The 23,620-nt window shown below is 37.8% G+C and overlaps 1 protein-coding gene across 1 annotated transcript; it reads left to right on the top strand.

Annotated features, from left to right (window-relative positions):
- The first annotated feature begins 7,951 nt into the window (after nucleotides 1–7,951).
- LOC117299694 (serine/threonine-protein kinase PLK1-like) lies at nucleotides 7,952–22,661 on the top strand. The gene is made up of 12 exons (XM_033783247.1): nucleotides 7,952–8,320; nucleotides 9,965–10,072; nucleotides 11,919–12,035; nucleotides 12,561–12,725; nucleotides 13,002–13,150; nucleotides 15,127–15,431; nucleotides 16,050–16,208; nucleotides 16,865–16,945; nucleotides 18,745–18,898; nucleotides 20,396–20,525; nucleotides 21,738–21,854; nucleotides 22,316–22,661. The coding sequence occupies exons 1-12, from the start codon at nucleotides 8,210–8,212 to the stop codon at nucleotides 22,589–22,591; spliced, it is 1,872 nt and encodes a 623-aa protein (XP_033639138.1). The 5' UTR covers nucleotides 7,952–8,209; the 3' UTR covers nucleotides 22,592–22,661.
- Nucleotides 22,662–23,620: the final 959 nt, after the last annotated feature.

The raw sequence follows: 23,620 nt of genomic DNA, 5'->3' as shown, positions 1-23,620 counted from the left end.
TATGAGAAACGCCTGTTTTGACTCAACCACCTGTAACGACAGTGCGTGTGTCAGTGGTCATATTTCTCTGTTCAGCATCAAAGAAAGACCACCATTTATGAGTACCGCTTTTACTAGAAACCCTTATGAAAACACACTTTGCATCGCAAAAATTTTTTCACAAACTGTTTCTTTGATATGCCTAGGTTTAATTGAAGAAAAAAAAAGAACAAAACGCGTATTAGTAGTTATTAAACTCTTGCCGACCAATCACCATTCAGGACTATGATGAGGTCATAGACCTTTAAAACCATGACCATCAAATTCTGCATATCAGAAAACCCCTTACAACCAACTTTCCATAATAAAATATAATTTTCATCAAAATTATGTTGAGATATATTTTTGGCGCACTTTGATTCAATTCTGGCCCACTGTGTGTCCGAGTGGATAAGAGCACCGAACTCAAGCTCTGATGCTTCTGTTCAGCAGAGTGTGGGTTCGAATCCCGGTCATTACACTTGTGTCCCTGAGCAAGACACTTAACTATAATTGCTTCTCTCCACCCAGGGGTAAATGGGTACCTGTGAGGGCAGAGATGGTTCTTGTGATTGATTTAGCAAAGTAGCGCATATTGCGCACAGGCTGTATACTCCCCAGGGAGCTGAGATGGTTTAAGGAATGATAGGCCCAGTGACCAGGGGTAATAATGTCAGAAGCGCTTTGAGACACCCCTCGGGCGTGAAAAGCGCTATATAAAAACGGTCTATTATTATTATTATTATTATAATTATTATTACTACGGCAGATGGACAACAGTAACCTGACGGCTCTGGTTTTGCTTAATGTTTCATCGGCTTTTGATACAGTCTGTCACACTACTTTGATTGAGCGTCTTCAGACCTTTGGAGTAACTTCAAATGCCATTCGGTGGTTCTCATCTTACTTCAGTAATCATTGGAAAACTTATTTTTGTGCTTAACTATACTCTTTGCAATCTGGCTTTGGCTTCTCTCCTGCGCCAGGAGTGTCTTTTAGACAGACATGGCGCATTATAAATTGCCACTATTATTATATACAACTAAATCAATCATACCTGGGACTCGGATAGGAAGGAAAGCCAAATTGTCCTTGCCACGCTACCAATTTGTCCACCCTTAATATCAGTCCACAGATGACAGCAATGGTGTGGATCTCACCCCATACATGATTATGTTTGTGACAATGTTTAAATGTGCCATGCTAGACATACAATAGACGTTCTTCTAGTTGAAACTATTTCTGAGACATCACTCTATTGTTGAATGTGTAGATTTTTACAAATCTACAATTATTTGTTACAAATCTACACTCGTCTTAACAAATCTACAGTCGAGTCTAGATTCATTACAACTAGTAGTTCAACTGGAAAATTACTGTCTTTCCAAACTGACAGATAGCACGAATATATGAAGTGCAACAGCTAGAACACAGCTGCAAATATGTTATCTTTCAACCTACCCCCCAAAATGCCAGTTTAGAAAAATCACTTTAGTTACATAATTTAATGTTAGACTCTAAAGTGTAAACTCATGAAAACAATGTACTCTCCTTCGGCTCCATCGTACATGTTCATTCTATCGACGAATCTACACTTTCTCGTCCATTCTCCTGAACATTTCAAGTAAGATTCAATACCAGGCAGATACCAGGTATAGAGAAGGACAGCAGCCCAGTCTTTTGGATCTGGTGATAGTGAATGATGAGCAGCTTGTTGACAAAATTAAAGAGCAAAGCCCACTTGGAAAAAGTGACCACATTGTCATGCAGTTTGATCTGAATTGCCAAAGATCTATGACTGATGACCAGCCAACCAGAGTTTTATATACAAAAGGAGACTATTCAAGTTTGAACAATGATCGTAAGGAAGTCAATTGGACTGAACTCAAGGACTTAGATGTAACGTAAGCATGGGAATGTTTTGCTAACAGAGTACAGGACACGATGGAGCTCTAAGAACATTCCAAAATGTATGCCTTTTTTTTAATTCACAGATTTACAAATAACTTACAGGGTTTACAGAAGGTAATGGTGAAAGACTTCTATTGAAATATTACTCCATGAAATGCTTTGTTTTTGAGAAAATGTTAAAACAATTATCAATTCTCGATAGCGAGAATTATGGATTTATTTTAAACACATGTCATGACAGGGCGAAATGTGCGGAAACAAGGGTGGGATTTTCACAGGTTTGTTATTTTATATATAAGTTGTGATAGACGAAGTGTGGGCCTTTGGACAATTGTTTACTGAAAGTGTCCAATGGCTTTAATGTGCATTGTTATAGGCATAACATGGGAGGGGCAATACTTGTTTGAATCGCTATGGTTGGAATGTCCTGTCAGGCATTTGGGCTATTAAGCTTTTGTAATGGGTTTCGTAGAGCGCACTATAAAACCAAAGGAATTTTATATTGTGGTTGAGATTTGCGTTGTGGGTGCTGAGAAGGGTACTGTTTGGGTGTGAACCAGCGGACAGCTAGACCAGCGTTGAGGCTGTGTCGTGTCGACCCGTCTATCACGGGTAGGGGTCTGGCGGGTGTTTTATAAGGCCCATCAGCAATGCAAATCCTCCCGGGAATCTCGGACCCAAGGATAAGCACTGTCGAAGCCAAAGACATTGTGAGTAACTTAAAACTAATTTTGCTGGAATTTAATCAAGCTATGGGTTATTCTCAAAATGTCCCTTGCTCTAAAATGCATGCAGCCATTGACTATTGTTTGCCTAAAAAGTTGATTATTGTTTGCCTAAAAGGTTCATCGATAAACTTTTGTTGTAAAAGCATTGTTGTTGTTTACTTGATCTTTTGGGTATGGCCAATGTGAAATTTGTGAAGGCGTAGCTTTACCGTGTGTAAATAGAATTGTTTGTAGTAAAGGGCTTCCTATAATGTAACATTTACAGGAGTTCCCGTGACACTAAACCACACTTGGTCTAAACGGTCTTCTGGGGCGTGGTCAACCTTCAGCGGGACGACTCACGTGGGGCTACCGATGGTGACAAGGGGACGGGGTCCACTCTTCCGAACGAACTTATTCTCAAGACTCAAGCAGCCATTCTACAAAGTCTATGTCGCCTTTCTGCTGTTTGTTTATTTATTTAGGGAACTTTCATTGTATTAAAGTCTGGATGTAAACTTATTTACTTATGCATGAAATTCATATTGTACGGGTTGCTCAAAACTGTGGAGAATGTAAAGGTGCAAAACTGGAAGATTGGAAGATTCTATTAAATTGTAGTTTCTTGATTATTTCTAATCTGGTGTCACTGTGTTCCATTCTTGTGTCTGGGTTTTATGTCTGATATTGGTCTGAGTAGAGTGGCGCAAGGGTCCACTCTGCGACACAGGGTGCCTGACTTATAATGTAGCTCAAGTTGTTGCAAGGGCTCAATAGACGGCTGTTGACATCCTTTGTATGAGACTTTTTATGTCTTATATTTATGGGTGCACACGTCTCATTTATATATATGAAACTACATCCAATATACAGAGGGCGCTATTAAACGTATTTGTGTTTGTCTTTTATATTTGACTTTTTGGTCCTTTTTAGGCCTATAATCAGAGATGCCAACATTGAATTTTAAAAAAGAGTAGCATCTCCCAAATGTTAAGGGCGAGCGCAGCTTGGGCTCCCTAAACCGATCTTTCTATTACTCTCTACAATGCTAATTAGCTCATTTTCAGGCATTGTTGTGAAATAACAATTACCTGTATGCATCAACAGAACAGCTACAAATGTTTATAATGGCCAGTGAAAAAAAAATTGAAAAAAAACCCTGAAGTCCCTCATCTTCTGACTATGTTTCAAAAATAAATGTAACATACAAAAGGGTGGCCTTACATAAATGTAACATAAAAAAGGGTGGCCTTACTTAAATGTTTTTGTTTTAATGATCAGAAACGCAACAACAAGCTATTGGGAGAGTGAAGAAAAAAAAAAGAAAAAAACGTGTCCGGATTTTGGGCAAAAAATACGTGTCCGTATTTTGGGCATTGTCTGGGCATTGTCTGGACATCGGCGCTACAATTACTGGTAGGAAAACATGGAAACGGTCTAGCTTAGACCTCACAGGCCACTCAGTTGAAGGTATTTTTGTTCAGAAGGTCTCCTTTTTTTTTGCCAAGCTTCGATAAAGTACATGTACAGCCAGCGTGGGCACAATAATAGTGAATACATGAGGAATGAGGTTACTGTGATGTGACACGTTAGCTCACACACAAGCTCATTCCCCACGCACGTGTGCACTATTCCCCCCCCCCCCCCCCATCGTGTATTAGAGATCAATGGGTACGATCTTGCAGAAATCCACTAGCGTAGAAAATGCACTCAGCCGGCCAGCCAGCGGGGGAGGGCACGCAACAATCATTCGGCGAGACACGTACATTGTTCGAGTGAATTCGCCGCTATTATTCAACACTGCGTTCTAAAATTAAAAGTGTTTTTTTTCTTTTCTGTTACAATTGTTTTGATATTTTTCTTAATTTTTATTTCCACTTCATAGTTCATTAGTTGTTTGCATGTATTGTACGATTTAATAAAATTATATTGGCCGGCTTGTTTGGCGTGTTTTATTGAGTATTATCGTAGTGTCGTAGTCACGGCTCGAAATCGTATTTGCTACGCCCAAATCGTGTATGTTGGTATCTCTGTATAATTATTTTTGCATCTATTATATTTGCTGTTGATCCTTTACATATTTATGGTGGTCTTTTATCACTTACATGTAAGACCAGAATTTACAAATCGCTCATCCTCCCAATAGCAACATTATTTTGGTTCGAAATCCTGGACTCTCAAAAAGGCCACCAAACAAAATCTGGAAGTCTTTGAGATGAGATGCCTCAGCTCAATACTAGGTGTCTCATTAAGAGACAAAATGAGAAATCAAGAAATACGCAGGCAACATGAACACAACAATAATATATGTAGTGACCAGACGCCGCCTGAACTAGTTTGGCCATGTCATCAGAATGCCAGCCTACAGGCTACCCAACCTGGGCTACTACAATGACTTCATCACTCCACGCCAACGAGGACGCCCACCATTGGTGCGCTGGAAGGTGCAAATTCAGGATGATGCCAACATTCCACTTCAGAGCCAGAGCATTTAGCTAGAAATAGACTAGTTGCGATAACGTAACCCTCCTGCCGACGGCGTAGGCAGGAGGGTTACGTTATCGCAACTAGAAATAGAGATGAATTGAATGGGGACTGTTTTCAAGGGAGGCCAAGGGACACCCAGTCCTAATAATAAGCAGCTAAGTTAGTAAGTATAACAGTATGACTGAATATAAGTAAGTTACTAAGGGGTTGTATTTTTTTATCATTATTTAATTACCTGTATAAACCACAAGAGAAACTGACTGGGTAAATTTTGAAATGATTTTTGGGGTTGAACAAAGAATTGACTAGAGTGGGATTCGAACCAACGACCTCCAGATTAACGTGCCGGCGCTCTACCAACTGAGCTATCTAGCCCTATATTGGCGGTGTCTCTATTTTGTCAATATCTTTGTTCGGGGGTGCCAGTCAGAAGCCATACAACCGTTAACTGCCGTGTAGCCAGGGATCACACCCAAATACCGATACAACCTGGGAAGCGGCAGCCAGGGGATCACCTTAAAGGAACACGTTGCCTTGGATCGGTCGAGTTGGTCTTTGAAAAGCGTCCTGTAACCGTTTGTTATAAAATGCATATGGTTAGAAAGATGTTGTAAAAGTAGAATACAATGATCTACACAAACATGCCTTGAAATTGCGAGGTTTTCTTTTTACCTCGTCGACAAATACGGTCGGCCATTTATGGGAGTCAAATTTTTGACTCCCATGGTCGGCCATGTATGGGAGTCAAATTTTTGACTCCCATAAATGGCCGACCGTGATAGTTTGCGGTGTAGAAGGAAAATCGTGCAATTTTGAGTGATACTTGTGTGGATCATTATATTCTACTTTTAAAACATCTTTCCAACCATGCATTTCATAACAAACGGTTTCAAACGCTTTTTATAGACCAACTCGTCCGATCCAAGGCAACGTGTTCCTTTAAGGGAATGCGGCTTTTTGTTTCAGATATCAATATAAACCACTGGGTTTAACTGGGTAAATTTTGAAATGATTTTTGGGGTTGAACAAAGAATTGACTAGAGCGGCAGTTAACGGAACCGTATGGCTTTGACTGGCACCCCAGAACAAAGATATTGACAAAATAGGGACACCACTAATATAGGGCTAGATAGCTCAGTTGGTAGAGCGCCGACACGTTAATCCGGAGGCCATTGGTTCGAATCCCACTCTAGTGAATTCTTTGTTCAAGTTCAACCTCAAAAATTATTTAATTACTACATATTTGTCTTTGCTCTTAAAATGGGTTTGCTCTCATTTGTTAATGGTTTTGCTGTAATAATATATATATGGGTTTGCTCTTGTATGTTATTTTGCTCTTATTTATGGTTTTGCTCATTTAGTCATAAACGGCCCCTCATATTTTACAAGTCATAGAGCATGCATAGAGTTAGTTATATAATAACTCTATGAGAGCATGTTATGTTAAGTGCCACCGAAATGATGACCGAATGCGAATATTTTTTAATTGGTAAATATTAAATAATTCCCTTTGAGTTTTGACTTGTGTTGTATCGTAGGAGGTCCTGTTTTCGAGGTGTCCCTAAAATTGTGGCAAATCTTTTACCTCTCTGTGCGCGATGTAAACAGTCCCTAGATAAAAATTGTGTGGTTTTATTTGCCAAGCAAAGAGTCTCCTTTCCGTTGACCAAAACTTAGAAACACGTAAGGCTCCACTGGTTATTTGCATTTGTAAATGCACAAAGTTTTGTATTTTAGGCATTTCTACATTCTACAAGGTACAAAAATATGTCATAATGTTGAGGCCATATAAAAATATTTGCCCACCAAATTTATTTGTTAACCCTCATATCAATATTATTATTAATATTAAAATTTAAACATCAGCTAGTTGATTCAATTATCACTGTTTATTTATACGTTTTATTATAAATATAAGAGTGAAAAAAAGAGAAAAAAGAAACAAAAATCAGATTTGAAAGCCAGTAATTATTCACTTTTTATTTATTTATTATTATTTAATTTTTTTGCAAGTTACCATGGTAATTTTTTAAATTTAATAAAAAACAATTTTGATGTTTCTTCCATGTATGGCTTCACCGGGAAACCATACATTCTCGTTTGCCGTGAAAACAGGAAAAACTCAAAACAAATGGGGCCAGTTGAAGTCATTGAAGATCGGTGTCTGGTGTGAACATTTCAATGTCCATCAAGTTTGAACTGGTAAATAAGAGAGGAGGATACACACCGCACGGGGGACCGTTTCCGTGGAGAACTTTACATCATTAATCAAATATCAGTGGATTCGGATCGTACACGGGAATGCGTATGACAATGTATGCGGGGGCATGCACCTACCCTTCTCCTTCAAACCTTGGAGGTAGAATTCAAACCATCGAGAGTAGGCCTACATCGAGGATAGTTCTTGTTTCAACCATAGAGTCTCCATGCACGTTTGATACGGTGTGTTGTTTACATCAAAGATCAGACTTTATTTCAAGTCTGAGAGAAATTGGGGTTATTCATCTGCAATCAGGACATGCGCTCCATATGTGACGGAGGTTAATTAACAAGAGGGCGCTGTTTCTAAAAGTCAAAATCATAGACTTGGAACCAAGTCTATAGATGGCATGGATTTGAACATGATTTGAATGTGCGGCTTTCGCTCAAATCACGTGACCATCTCCTTCGGCGGTCAAAGGTCGATCTTTAAAGTACAGCATTATCCAATCAACGTTCAAGTGTGTGATTCACTTTGACCAATCAAAGCGATGAATTTCCAAGGGCGGCCGTTTCGAGTTTACACACACGATTTATAGCATACAACTTTGAAAAATTAAATACAAACCGATGTGTCTCCTCAATCTGAGCACTACGCTGTCCTCCGTTTGAAATTCTTCAGTCAAATAAAGCTAACAAATCCTGAAATTGCATGGAGAAAATACAAGTCGGTCTGCGCAAATATACATTACACAACTCTGCTTTTTCGCCGTCGTCATTCGTGTTAAAAACGTAAGACAAAGACGGAAGACGCGAAGTATCAATATTTTATAGCTTCTCTGCCTACTTTTTACTTTTGTCGAGCGTAGAAACTACGAAAAGGAAACATGTCTGCTCGACCAAGGGAAGACTTGAGAGTGAAAGATGCATGTATTCCTGATTTCATTGTCGATCCAAGAACCCATAAGAAATACAAGAAAGGCCGATTTCTCGGAAAGGTAAGTTTAGAACTGTTTTTGTAGGCCTATCAATCTAGATTCTTCTAGTTGCGATAACGTAACCCTCCTTTCGACGGCCGGCCAGTAAGTAAGCCGGAGGGAGCGCCACAGACCGTCGCGAGGAGGGTTACGTTATCGCAACTAGGTCTAGGAGGCGTTAGTTTTAAATCCTGCTCTGCTGCCGCTCGTCGTAGTCGTATTTTTGTTTTGTATTTGTTTTTTTGTTTTTTGTTTTTTTTTTGGGGGGGGGGGTTTCAAGCCCATAATGATAATATATTATTTATACAATACAAGCCCTAGGCCATTGAAGGCCCCCTAACTTAGTACTTTTGTCATGTTTGTTTCTAATTCCCTATATATAAAAATAATTATAATAAATTATAATAATAATGTCATTTTCAAAATGACATTATTATTATAATTTATTATAATTATTAGGGAATTAGAAACAAACATGACAAAAGTACTAACTTTTTATTGAAAAAGTTTCCGTAGGCCTATTATTATTTAGGCCTATTAATATGATTCATTATCATGGCGAAATGGTTAAAAACGTACAATTTCGACAGCTAGTCACTAGTCAGCAGATTTGCTCCATTTTTGAAAATCATGACACAAATTCTAGAAACACGAACTTGATCCTCAATGTCTAATGAATCTAATATCACTCAAAACACCATTGAGGAAATAATTTGAAGAAAAGGCACAAAAACTTACCAGACTCCCGAGCGAAAGACCCAGGTTGAAAATTCGAACCTGAGGGGGGCGGAGTTTCTCGTTATCGCTGCAGTGGGACCGGGCCTTTAGGCTTATTCTGCACCTTTTCACCTTTTTTTTTTCGTGTTCCAAAAGTGTATAATGGCTTTGAAGGCAGTCACTGACACTATTGCCATTGGTAATTACTCAAAATAATTATCAGCATTAAACCTCAATTTGGTAACAAGTGACGTAGTTTTCGAGAAAGAAGTAATTTTCCATGAATTTGATTTCGAGACCTCTCGAAATCAAGCATTTGAAAGCACACAACTTCGTTCGTGTGATAAGGGTGTCTTTTCGCTCATTAGTTATCTCGCTACTCCGATGACCAATCGAGCTCAAATTTTCACAGGTTTGTTATTTTATGTATGTTGAGATACAGCAAGTGGGAAGACTGGTTCGACAATTACCAATATAGTGTCCAGTAACTCGTCCTAACTAGAGATCCCCTGTAACCCAATTACCCAGCAGAGGGCAGCCAGGGTAATGTACTACTACTAGTACAATGTACATACGTACTAGTACAATGTACATGTACTAGGTTGAACAGGATCCTGGTATTATATTTCAAGGGTAAAAGGCAGGTTGTGAATTTCATGCTATATTCCTTGAAGTCCTTATCTGCTGCGCCCAAAACTGTCGAGGCTAATCTCAATCTCTAATCATTATGCATTAAGTCAGTGTTACTCTAGTTGGTAGTAGGTACATTGTAGGAGCAATCAATTATGTTAAAATCAAGATAATCAAGATGTGAAAACAATTCTTTAGGCTTGTTACAATAAGCTGAAGGGTAAGTTGTAGACGACATAAGAACAGCAATAAATTCACCATGATTTATAATGTATGTTTTTCTGCTGTAATACAAATTAAATGTACTTATATTTTCAGGGTGGGTTTGCGAAGTGCTATGAGCTAATTGATGTTGCAACCAACACGACTTATGCCGGGAAAATTGTATCCAAGGCTTTGTTAGTCAAGCCACATCAAAAAGACAAGGTGAGTTTTTACGTTCTGTTTTGCCTTTTTAAAATGAAAAAAGAAAAAATCTTTTTATTCAAAGAATAGATAATAGTGCTGGGCGACTAGTGAAATTAACTTATCATGACTAGTCATGCCTCAACTAATCGAGATTATATAACACCCAAGCAGATCCTTGCCATTTGATTGGAGGATTGTCCGTCACGTGATAGCAAATAAAAGTACCATTGCACGCTGAGTCACTCGCCGTGCTTTTTCGTTCCATCCGAAAAGTACCATTGCACGCTGGCACGCTGCCAGCCTGCAATGGTACTTTTCGGATGGAACGAAAAAGCTGAGTAAAAACATCACTGCGTGTGTGTGTCTTTGGTAACGCAGCAGGTGTTACTGCAAGAAGGCATAGTAAAATTACTAGCATTCGGCTTCTACAGTTGAAATTGTTTGTTTTGAAAGTTGTTTCTTTCAATCAAAATGACAAAGTTCTACTTGGATGTTATATAAAACAAATAATGAATGTTTTTCATTCGTGCAATGGTGCGAATATGTTTATTCGTTGAAAGCTGGAATGTTCCATTCAACTCGGCTCCGCCTCGTTGAATAGAACATTCCATCTTTCAACTCATGAACATATTCGCACCATTGCACTCATAAACATTCATTATGTGTATACTAAGACACTAGTCACAACTAATTTTTAATATTGCATCATATCAGACCGGTAAAAAACGGGAAAACTTGTCCGGATTTTGGGCCAGTGCTACCAGTCTCAGGCTTTGTACTACAGCGTCTACAGACAAAACAACAGATAGAACACAAATTTCTTGTGGTACTGGTAACAATGTGTTGTTCATCCCCATTTTCAAGACGTTTTGTGGCATTCCTTAGTCAAGTCCTCAACTGCCATATTTATTTAGTTTTCTTGTTGAGTAAATGTCTGTAATATTAGAGATGCACACCACAGACACACATTCGGACATCGAGCGCCTCCCAAAATCTTGGCTCAAGGTTTTGGCTTTTTAATACAGTTTTTCTCTTGGTGGAACGGGACAATGACAAGTAAAATAACAACGAGAAGCACATTGGACATTGTCAATCAACATGGTCAGGTTATTGATGTGGCACCTTTATTTAAAAGCACACCCCATGCCAGTAAGCACTGCACAAGATAAAGATTATTTACAACTATCAAGTGGACTACTTGTTTTTACATAAATGCTGATGGCTTTCTTGACAAAAGGAGTGAATTGATGGCTATCTTATCCTCTGCCAAGACAGATGTCATAATCACTGAATTGTACCCAAAAGCTCATTTTTGATGAGACAGGAAAACAACGGAGACCACAGTTTTGTAAGGAATATTGTTTTTGTGAATACAACAGTCATGAGTGACGCCCAGCACTACTATCTAATCAGATACAGAAACTTCTAGCATTAACAGTACACAAGCCCCCATGTCAAAATCCAGCACAGTTGTCGACAATTTAAGGTTTCAGGAGCTGATAAGTTTACTCCAAAAATACGGGGAGACAGAGTGCTCTGCATTAGTGCAAGAGAGCAGTATCAAGGCCCAATTCGATGGTGCTGCTTACCGCAGAATTCTGCGCTAACGATCAAGATTCCCCGGTTACGTGCAAGCGCCGAATTTCTGCGCTAGCCTTGTAAGTGTACATGTAGAATGCCTAGATACGTGGAGTAGGCACGCACAGAAGCAAAAATTCCCCGCTAACCCATGAAATACGCTTGCCGTAAGCACAGAATTCCCTGCTTCCGTAAGCGCTGATTCCTTGCTTACGGTAAGCAAAGCCATGAAATTGGGCCCAGTATGATTGTGTTTATCTGTTAGAATGCTGTTTTCTTATTTCAGATGTCTATGGAGATTGCTATTCATCGCAGTGTTCACCACAAGCATATTGTTGGATTTCATGGATTCTTTGAAGATGATGATAATGTGTACATTTTACTTGAGCTTTGCAGAAGGCGGGTAAGAATTACAAAACATTTTTAATACATGTAGGCCGTTACTGCTGACAACACAATTTGTCTATCTCCCGTGACCTTCTGACAATACCAGCAGTTAACGTCAAAAGGTCACGTGAGATAGACAAAGTACATTGACAGCAGTAACAGACATGCGTAGCTGCAATTCCAAATAGGCTTTAGTTGGCCTTACTCATGTTACATCCTTAAGCCCGGTTCATACTTCATGCGAATGTGAAGCAAATTTGACTTGAATTTGATGTCACAGCCCTCCTTTCGCAGCGATATTCGCAAGTGAGTCGAGCAGAGTGCAACTGCTGCGAATTTCGTTGCGAATTTGTGACTTCAACATTCGCTTCGCATTCGCAGGAAGTATGAACCGGGCTTTAGATGCCTTTCTTTTATTTGAAATTAGGAAGTATAAAATTGAAACATTTGAAAGTTGTTTATTACAAATTTGTAAAATTTCTCAGAGCAAATATTATTTGTATAATTTTAGCTTAAATAATCAAAATGTGTCTTTTTTCAGTCTTTGATGGAGTTACACAAACGTCGTAGAGCAATCACTGAGCCCGAAACGCGTTATTTCATGCGTCATGCAATCCTCGCTATGCAGTATCTTCATAGAAATCAGGTCATTCATCGGGACCTGAAGCTGGGCAACCTTTTTATTGATGATGAAATGGATTTAAAGGTACTGTTTCAATAAAATAAATGTAACATATTTATTTAATAGTAAAATTATGTATTCATTAGCCCCTGATGTACACTTGAAAACTTTCACATTTTTAGGCTCACTTTTTCACATTTGTCTTACTATAAATGTTCCTTTTCACATTTGTTTTTCTCTGTTTCTTTTCATATTTTGTCTTGCTTCTGTTCATTTTCTCAACTCTGTCTAAAAATTGTTCTGCCTTCAAAGACATTCTACTCCCTTATCCTAATTTGAAGTGCATTGTTGATTGTGCAGGTTGGTGATTTTGGTCTGGCCACAAAGATAGAAAAAGAAGGAGAACGGAAGAGAACGTTATGTGGAACACCAAACTACATCGCACCAGAAGTACTAGCTAAGAAAGGACACAGTTATGAAGTGGATATTTGGTCACTTGGATGCATCATGTAAATTTCTCTCATTTTGATTCAAACCCCCATCAGGGTCCCTCTACATACTCTGCCAAATACAACAGAATGCAACACAGTTGCAACACAGAACCATGCCAAATGCAACAAAATGCAACAAGGGGTTTTGTTTGTGTTAGGACAGAACAAGGGTGTTTGCCCTGCTAAAAAATATGCATCAGTAAGCATAGTGGCGACTTGGCTAATAATATGTGGGATCCTGAACTCTGCCAAATACAAATAACTACCAAATACAACAAAATGTAACACCAATATGAACTCACTTGACTGCCAAATGCAAAAAAATTCACTCAAAGAATGACACTGAGTTGACTGCCAAATGGAACAGATTTCAAGTCTGTGCATATTATAGTATGGAAAGGTTTGCGGTAACACCATGTAATGACTAATGAGTTGGGGGTGGTTCTGAAAAGAACAGTTGGTTTCAACTCGGTGCATATTGTTGCATTTAGCATCGTGAGCTAGGGTTTTAAAGTTTGACTCTCACTTAGTTTTTTAAAACTTACCACATTTAAAATACAGAACTTCTTATCTTAAGTCACAGGTGCTAAAATTAGCTTCACAAAGAATTTGAGAGAAAAACAAATGCAAACGGATTGCTAAAGTTGAAATTACTGCACTTTTTACTTTGACTTTTTTTCTATGATTTTTTTATTTATTATACAAAAATGCAGCCAGGTAAAATTCCATATTTAGTGAATTGAAATGATACTGCAGGAAACAGCAACTCTGAAAACTTTACAATACTTAAAGTTAATTGTTAAAACAGGAACAGCAATAAACCGTTGGAAACAACGTACAAAGGCAATACATACCAAACCTGTTTCCATCACATTTAAAGAATAAAAGGTGGAACAAAGAAAAGCAATATTGTAAAATTTGTCTGAGCTTGTGGGCCGACATGCAGTAGCCAGCTGGTTTTAAAAAGCTCCAGCTGGTCATAATCAACCGTTTGAACACCCCTACATGACGCGCTCTTCGGCAATAGAAATAGCGAAACTGTCAGGTGCTTATGAATAACCAATAAGTCATTGACTTGCATATTGTCTGTTGGCGCACAAACCTGTAGCACTGTATCTCGGTGTTTTCCAAGACCTGTGGGGAGAAGGGACTTGGAAAGCACTAAGGACTTGCTTTTATCACAGAGACCAAATTAATATAATAATAACTATAATAGTGGTCATTTATAATGCGCCTTGTCTGTCTGAAAAGACACTCAAAGCGCAGGAGAGATGCAGTAAGCAAGTTGGCCCACAATGAATGTATAGATTTAACCACAAAAAATAAGTTTTTCAACTGAAGTTTTATATCATTGATATATTATTAATACCAACCAACCTACATGAAATGCATAAAACATTTACCTACCTTCATGTTTTGTGCTGTACCAACTTGCATTTAGTTCTGTACCAACTCGCATGTTTTGTACTGTACCAACTTGCATGTTTAGTTCTGTACCAACTTGCATGTTTTGTACTGTACCAACTCGCATGTTTTGTACTGTACCAACTTGCATGTTTAGTTCTGTACCAACTTGCATGTTTAGTTCTGTACCAACTTGCATGTTTAGTTCTGTACCAACTTGGATGTTTTGTACTGTACCAACTTGCATGTTTTTTACTGTACAAACTTGCATGTTTTGTACTGTACCAACTTGCATGTTTTGTACTGTACCAACTTGCATGTTTTGTACTGTACCAACTTGCATGTTTTGTACTGTACCAACTTGCATGTTTTGTACTGTACCAACTTGCATGTTTTGTACTGTACCAACTTGCATGTTTTGTACTGTACCAACTTGCATGTTTTGTACTGTACCAACTTGCATGTTTTGTACTGTACCAACTTGCATTTAGTTCTGTACCAACTTGCATGTTTTGTACTGTATGTACCAACTCGCAGGTTTGACAAAACTTCCAATACATCGCCTCAGAAACTGTTGTTGTTTTTGACAGGTTCACACTGTTGGTTGGAAAGCCTCCATTTGAAACTTCGTGTCTGAAGGACACTTACCTGCGTATCAAGAGGAATGAATATTGTATCCCATCTTCATGTAAGGTGTCTCCTGCAGCACGCTCTCTTATCTCACGTCTTCTTAAGAATAATCCTCATGAGAGACCTTCAATTGAGTCACTTTTGGAGGATACCTTTTTCACTAGTGATTATCTGCCCCCTAAGCTACCCACCACCTGCTTGACTATTGCACCACGCTTTGCACCAATGGTGTCTCGTAAGCCACTACAGGAAATTAACTGTAAAGGTAACAGTTGTTTGTTGAGTTCCTTTTGTTTTAAAAATGTATCTTTATTACTACAAAAACAATTTTTTAAAGCGCAATAGAACAATAGATTGTCTGGCAGTTGCCAGGAGATATGTTGGTGACCAGAGTTATCAGGCAAAAGCAGGCATTATATTTGTCTCTTAGGACAATTTTATTGAGTACTTGGGCTGACCTATATGGGGTTTGGTATTTTGAATGAAATTATCAATTGTTAAAATTTTAACTGGTTTTGTTCCTCCAACCAAAGCTCCCCCTGCTGGTTACAAAACAACACTAATAGTTACCTTTTTTTTTTGAGATCCTTGGGCACCCCTTGAGTGGATATGTTTTGCGAAACTATAAATATCTTTTATACTATTATCAATACATTTAATAATACATGGTTTGATAGACTTGTTTTGCATTTAAACAAATTAATTAAGGTTTTTTCGAGGGGGGGGGGGACAAAAAAAAGCAGCAAAGTAGGAAAAATGTCATGCCTGGGCAGATGTAAAAAATTGTGGTCTTATTTGTTACAGAAAAATTAATGTATATTTGTGATAGAAGATGTATGCATTAATATAAATCCCTTTTCCTGATGTTCTTTTGGCACTTTAGAGGAGAATGTGCAAACAACCTCAGGAGCTCTAAAGGCAGGTATGGAAATGCTTCGTAAAGCTTCAGGCAGTAAATCCACACAGCTACATCATGAAAATCAAGCCACTGGAAAGGAAAGAACTGGCTCTGTTAAACCTCAACTTGTACAGGCCGTAGAGGGTAAACATCAAATCAAATGCTATTCGCGTAATCCTGAGCGTTAGCAATGTAAAAGGAACTTGTTGCCTTGGATCAGACAAGTTGGTCTACTCTTTGAAAAGGGTTTGAAACCATTTGTTATTATGAAATGCATATACATGTAGGTAGAATTAAATGATCCACACCAGTATCACTTGAAATTGCACAGTTTTCCTTTAAAACGCAAACTAACACGGTCGGCCATTTTGTGGAGTCAAAATTTTGACGATCCACAAAATGGCCGCCCATGTTTCTTTGCGATGTGAAAGGAAAACTGTGCAATTTCAAGTGATACTGGTGTGGATCATTATATTCTACTGTAATTATCTATCTAACCAAAACGGCTTCAAATGCTTTTCAAAGACCAACTTGACCGATCCAAGCAATGTGTTCCTTTAAAGTGTGTACACATTTGCAGAAACAAATAAAATGGTGAAATGGATGAAGCTTGGACAAATTACAGTGTACACTGATCATTCATCTAGTCATAATAACTCTTGATTTCATTCATTTAAATATTAATATAAACATAACATTCAAAACTTGATGTAAATGGTCAAAATGTTTACTGCCCAACCAATATTCAATATTATCGCTGCATTCTTACATGTACCTTTTATTTTGATTACTGTCAACAGAATGTCATATGACTGACCTACTTGCTCAACTTGTGTCAGTGGTTCACTCTAAGCCATCAGAGATACAAGATCCGAAAATGGGTAAGCAAGTTATTTGAATTGTATCCTTGAGCAGAAGAAGTGCTGGCCCCTTGGATGAATGAGAGTCTGGAATTGGAACTTGCCAACATAGATGGGTTGCAATACGCGCCATTGACCGCCATATTTGATGTATATTACACATGAAAAGTGCATATGCGCTGCGCATGACTCTCATGCACTTTTCATGCGTAAAATACATCAAATATGGCGGTCAATCACGCTTATTGCAACCTATCTATAGAGAGATCAGTTCTCGGTTGGTAACTACAAGGTGTAATGAAATTGGTCACCGATCTCGTCTCATTGATTTGAATATTAAAAGCTCAAAAGAGGGCGTCAGAAACACAAAGATAATAGATATTAAATACATCACATTGTAAAACTTTATTTGAATAAAGATTCATAAATGCCTAAGACAGTTTATCCATTCTGATTGGTCGAGAGGGCATCACGAAGGGTTGTTTGAACGGATGATATAACACCAGTAAAAAGTGTTGAAACGTGCTCGTGACACGCACGCTTTCACCTGTGCTTATAAGACATTTTCTTCTTTCCTATTGGTCGAGAGCAACGGCTGAAACAGTTGTGCAACATCACGCGTTCACGCGACGCGCACAGCATCTCCTTCTAAGGAGTTGTTTACCCAAGGCCTTACCATTTCATAGCTGGAGGGGTGTTGTGTTGAAAGAAATCAATGAACAATTAAAATTTTTGCATTTAGGCCTATTTTACCTTTTGACCAAAAAGTGTTGATGTTTTTTGACCGAAAAGGTATTTATGAATTGGAATCAAAGTGTGTTGGAATCGGTTTTCAACTAGTGGTTTAAACCCGCCGAGGCCTGGTTCTTGATAATTCGGCGCAGGTTTAAACCACTAGTTGAAAACCTCTTCACCACACATTGTTTCCCTTAAAAAAAGAGTAATACGTGGGGTCTTGTAACTGTTGATTATTCATTTTCTGCTTTCTGTTTTGTTTTTATGTAGCCCTTTTATAAGCTTGGCATGCCTTATACAAGCTTAGCAACAATAAATACAATAATGTGAGCTACGCCTATAGTTACTGGATTAATTGGGTGTTCCAATTCAACCAGCCTAAAATGCGTGCCGCGCTCTCACTTGACATTACACGCTCATTCTTGCTTCATGTAATGTTTTAGCTCTTTTTATAATAGTTCACTTACAGGCCTGTTTATTGCATTGGGCATAAATAAGCATTAAAGGCAGTGGACACTATTGGTAATTACTCAAAATAATGATTAGCATAAAACTTTTCTTGGTGAAGAGTAATAGTGACAGGCTGGTGGTATAAAACATTGTGAGAAACGGCTCCCTCTGAAGTGCCATAGTTTTTGAGAAAGAATTAATTTTCCACGAATTTGATTTCGAGACCTCAGATTTAGAACTTGAGGTCTCGAAATCAACCATCTAAACGCACACAACTTCGTGTGACAAGAATGTTTTTGTCTTTCATTATTATCTCGCAACTCCGATGACCGATTGAGCTCAAATTTTCACAGGTTTATTATTTTATGCATATGTTAAGATATACCAACTGTGACAATAAAGCTTGCACGCCGCGTCTTGATTAAACACTTTCAGCCTTATTTATAATACACATGACGTGCTCTCCACCAATAGGAATAGCGAAACTGTCCGATTATTCAGAGGTTCCAGTCGGAGGGCATTAACTCTGTAGCAGCAGTAGAGTACACCTTTATGTCCTGCTGTAGTAAACCCCAAATTGAATTAGCAACCAATCACCTCTCGTCTAACATGGTGATGAATATCTTTGATTGTAGATGATGCTGAAGACCCAGCTGCTGCACCGGTCTTATGGATCAGCAAATGGGTTGACTACTCGGACAAGTATGGCTTGGGTTATCAGTTGAGCGATGGAAGTTTTGGTGTACTCTTCAATGATTCAACCAAACTACTACTGCAATCTAATGGAGAGTAAGTTTCTTAAGCCTCTCTCAACAGCACTGCATGGATAAAACAATTCCTTCATATGAATCACTAATGATCATTTCATAGTTTTCTGACAAAGTAGGTATGCAACAAATTAAAGTGAAATAAATGGCTTTTCTGTAGCACAGGCCTGTGAAATCTCCGCTTTAAAGCGGATTTCTGCTCTTTTTAATTTTCCGCGTCCGCATTTTTCTTGGGTTCCGCTTTTTTCCGTTCCTTGTTTTTCTTGCGGGCTCCGCTTTTTTCTCGTTCCGTTTTTATCTTCTTTTTTTTAACATCCAAAATAGATCGTCAAGCAGCACGTACCTGGAATCGGGAAGCACTTTAATTGCAATTTGATTTTGACATGTGAGTCGGAGGCTAGACCCAGTAAATTGCTCCGTGTTGGTCTTTTATTGGAGCCGTTGTTGTAAATTTTTCGTTTAGCGCGATGTCTATTTTACATGTACTTCAATGTCATTGTTCCATTGCACCAATAGAGGGCGCTTTACTAAAAAGCCAACGCCTTGAGACAAGATTAGGCACACATGGTTTTTCCCCCACGCAACGCACGTTGAGTGTATGTGTACGGTGTGTTTTTTTGCGACAGGTAATATGACAGTCGACAACGAGGACTCATCTTGCTTGTGGATTTATTCCTTAAGGAATGCTACAAAAATGTCTTGAAAATGATGATGTACAACACATTGTTACATGTAAGAATTGTGGCCTATGTTACTGTGAATGTGTTGTCTACGCTTCAGTTTTTAATTAAAGCCTTTTATTACGTTCGTAGTGCTGGCCCAAAATCCGGACAACAATTTTCCGCTTTTTTTTCATGACCCGCTCACAGGCCTGGTAGCATGAGTTTGAGATTTGTTTTTAATTACCAGATCCAAACTTCATGTAAGCTATGAAAGTCTTATCACATCCCGAGTTCAGTTCTCTTCTACAAAAACAAACAAATCCCATAGTAATGTACAATGTACTTGTACATATGTACATGTACACTGTAATTCAAACCCTCATGACCCCTTTGGCTCACATAAAACAAATTAAACAAACTGATAATAGTTTTTAATCTGTTCAAAATAAGGTTGAAGCTTTTTGAAGGGAGAGTTTTTTTAAATTTTCTTTAATCACATCAGGAAAACAAGGAGCGTGCACATGTTTTTAAGTAGCCCGCCAGGGCAAGTTGAGAAATGGTTTGTACTTGCCCACTGCAGTTTTGACTCTAGACAATGTACGCTGAGCTAGCGTTAAGGTTGAGTTCTGATTCAATCATTGGTCTGGCTGCAGAAAAGAAAGTGCAATGTTTGATTTTATTCTGCACTGAAAAGAAATGAAAACTTCCCTCAAATCAATTGTGTTACAAGCAATTGCACTGTCCTATTTTGTCATGTGACAAGTGCAAAAATCCCTTTTGATATCAAAGAAAAGTTGTTTATATGTAATTTTGTGTTTGATAAGATAAAATTTATCTATTTTATGATTTCATTTTAGAAATATTGAGTACATCGAGCGTGATGGAACAGAGAAGTTTGCTGGAATGCAAACCTATCCAGAAACAATGCGAAAGAAGGTCACTCTGTTGAAATACTTCCGTAACTACATGAGTGAACACCTTCTCAAGGTAAAACAATATCCTCCTCTATCCTATAATCACCATTTTATTGGATGTAAAAGGAACACGTTGCCTTTGATCGGACAGGTTGGTCTTTGAAACCGTTTGTTATGAAATGCATGGTTAGAAAGATATTTTCAAAGTAGAATAAAATGATCCACACAAGCATCACTCAAATTTGCACGGTTTTGCTTTTCAATCCAAACTAACACGGTCTGCCATTTTATGGAGTAAAAATGGCCTATCGTGTTTCTTCGCGACATAAAAGGAAAACTTTGCAATTTCAGGGCATGTTTGTGTGGATCAACATATTCTACTTTTAAAATATCTATCTAACCATATGCATTTGGAAATTGCATTTTAAACATGCTTTATTAGTACTGTTAAAAACCCCATGTTGATACATCTTTTGGTTGAAAAGATGTGAAAGTAGAAACAGCAAGAGATGCGAGAATGGAACTGAGATAAAGGGGTTCAGAGTCAAGTTGTTTATTTTATTTCAATGCTAATTGTAAACCCCTTGTTCATGTTATTTTATTTCAATGCTAATTGTAAACCCCTTGTTCATGTTATTTTATTTCAATGCTAATTGTAAACCCCTTGTTCATGTTATTTTATTTCAATGCTAATTGTAAACCCCTTGTTCATGTTATTTTATTTCAATGCTAATTGTAAACCCCTTGTTCATGTTATTTTATTTCAATGCTAATTGTAAACCCCTTGTTCATGTTATTTTATTTCAATGCTAATTGTAAACCCCTTGTTCATGTTATTTATCAGGAAAGAAGGAAGTTGCCTATTTAGATAATATAAGATATATTTTGGGATTTAAATTTCAACCCAGTTGGCCTGTTTTGGCTTAACGACTCATTCAGTTTGATTGCATCACATTACATTATACTGTTGAGTATCAAATCTCAGTATAAAACAGGCTACTACATGTATCTATCCTCATTGCTCCTAGAGGGACACAAGGCCTGGCAATAAGGACCCGCTCTGCAAAAACAAAACAAAACCTGTTTTAGTATTTAAAACTGAAACAGGGGAAAGAAAAATATAGATTATCTTATGAAAAGTTTCCACTCGCAATGCAGATTTGTTTTTTAGGAATTATTAATGGATTATTAAATGATTGAATTAGTAAATGATTGCCATTGTTTAGTTCCTTTAAGGTAAGAGATTTATCATGTGTTTATAGCAAATGATTTGGTTTGATTTCAGACTGGTGCTGCAGTTACTCCATTAGAATCAGACAATCTGGCTCGTCTACCATGTCTTAGGACATGGTTCAGAACACGCAGTGCAATAGTTTTGCATCTGAGCAATGGAACACTTCAGGTAGGATCTTAATTTCAACAACATGTGACCTTGGATATTGCCAAAAAAGGCAAGCCATTACTTTGCTTGTTGGATCTTTTATTGTACATCATGTTATTGGCATGCATACCCAATGCTTGATGATCATTTTTATAGGATACTGGAAGCTTTTAAAGATTTATTTTAAACAAGGGTGGGTTTTCCCGTTATTTTCAGACTCCGATGACCGAATGAGCCTAAATTTTCACAGGTTTGTTATTTAATATACACGCTCAAGTTGTGATACACAAAGTGTGGGCCTTTTGACAACACTGTTTACCGAAAGTGTCCAATGACAGATTTTTTGCTAGTATGCATTTTAGGCATTCTTTACTTACACATACTGCTGCACAGAAATTTTGCACTATTGTTTTGATATCAATTCCATTTAACTATACAAAAGTCTTGGTAATAAAGTAAAGTTACCTTATTCTTTCTTTCAGATCAACTTTTTCCAGGACCATACAAAGGTTATTCTTTGTCCATTAATGGCTGCTGTAACTTACGTTGATGAAAATCGACAATTTCGTACATTCCGTCTTAGTTTGATTGAGAAGTTTGGGTGCTGCAAAGAGTTAGCAAGTCGATTGCATTATGCTCGTATCATGACAGAGAGACTGCTAGCCCCCAAAGTTCCGTGTGTCAAACCTCCAAAAGAATTGTCATCTGGAACTGGAGGAATAAGCTCTAAAGATGGTGCAATGCAGACTCTCAGATAAGGCCATGTACACTCTAGAGTAAAACCATTGGAGCCTAAACTTACACTTGTATATAAAATGTACATACCTTTATTCTGCAATCTGAAGCCACTTGAATATACAAAGGATCAGATGTGTAATGTTCAGTTGATCAGCCAGATGATTTCTTTTCACTTGTTTTGTTTAGTTTATAGTGCCATAGGAAACTAAAACAAAACAAACATATGCAAAAAGGATGTTTTCTCTTTTTATGCGATATGTGCATGATGTCTGTTAAAGGCAGTGGACACTATTGGTAGTTACTCAAAATAATATTAGCATAAAACCTCACTTGGTAACGAGTAATGGGGAGATGTTGATGGTATAAAACATTGTGAGAAACGGCTCCCTTTGAAGTGGAGTAGTTTTTGAGAAAGAAGTAAATTTCCACGAATGTGATTTCGAGACCCCAAGTTTAGAATTTGAGGTCTCGAAATCAAGCATCTGAAAGCACATAACTTCGTGTGACAAGGGTGTTTTTTTCTTTCATAGTTATCTCGCAACTCCAAACGACCAATCGAGCTCAAATTTTCACAGTCTTGTTATTTTATGCATATGTTGAGATACAGCAAGTGAGAAGACTGGTCTTTGACATTTACCAATTGTGTCCACTGGCTTTAAAGATTGATCATTCATTGGGCCTTGAAGCAAACCATAAGCCCACAACTAATGGCGTTGCCTCATTTGGGAAAATTGCTAAACATTTTATGAACAGATCGAGCACAGTTTTAATTAAAGTTAACAGAAGTAAAATAGAAGCAAAAAAGTTTAAGGTAGTAAAGTTTGTTTAAATTCAACATTATTAATTGACAAACTATCTGAATTGAACATGATGTTTATCATTGATCTTCAAAAGACAAACTCAAATGTTGTGATCATGCAAACATTATTATTACAAATACAATGCAACCTGCGTATACATGTACTTCTTTCCAGTGTATATTGAAATAGTTTCATGTAATTTTTGTCAGTATGCTTGCAATAGGTAAACATTTATAGCAAGCTCAAATA

This window comes from Asterias rubens, chromosome 14 (assembly GCF_902459465.1).
Source record: "Asterias rubens chromosome 14, eAstRub1.3, whole genome shotgun sequence".
Taxonomy (NCBI): Eukaryota; Metazoa; Echinodermata; class Asteroidea; order Forcipulatida; family Asteriidae; genus Asterias; species Asterias rubens.
This window is presented reverse-complemented; position numbering and strand designations above follow the sequence as displayed.

Coding starts and splice junctions, on each gene's coding strand:
- LOC117299694 (XM_033783247.1), top strand. CDS start 8,210: ATGTCTGCTCGACCAAGGGAAGACTTGAGAGTGAAAGATGCATGTATT. Junction 12,036..12,560: donor TTGAGCTTTGCAGAAGGCGG/GTAAGAATTACA, acceptor GTCTTTTTTCAG/TCTTTGATGGAGTTACACAA. Junction 15,432..16,049: donor ACAGGAAATTAACTGTAAAG/GTAACAGTTGTT, acceptor TTGGCACTTTAG/AGGAGAATGTGCAAACAACC.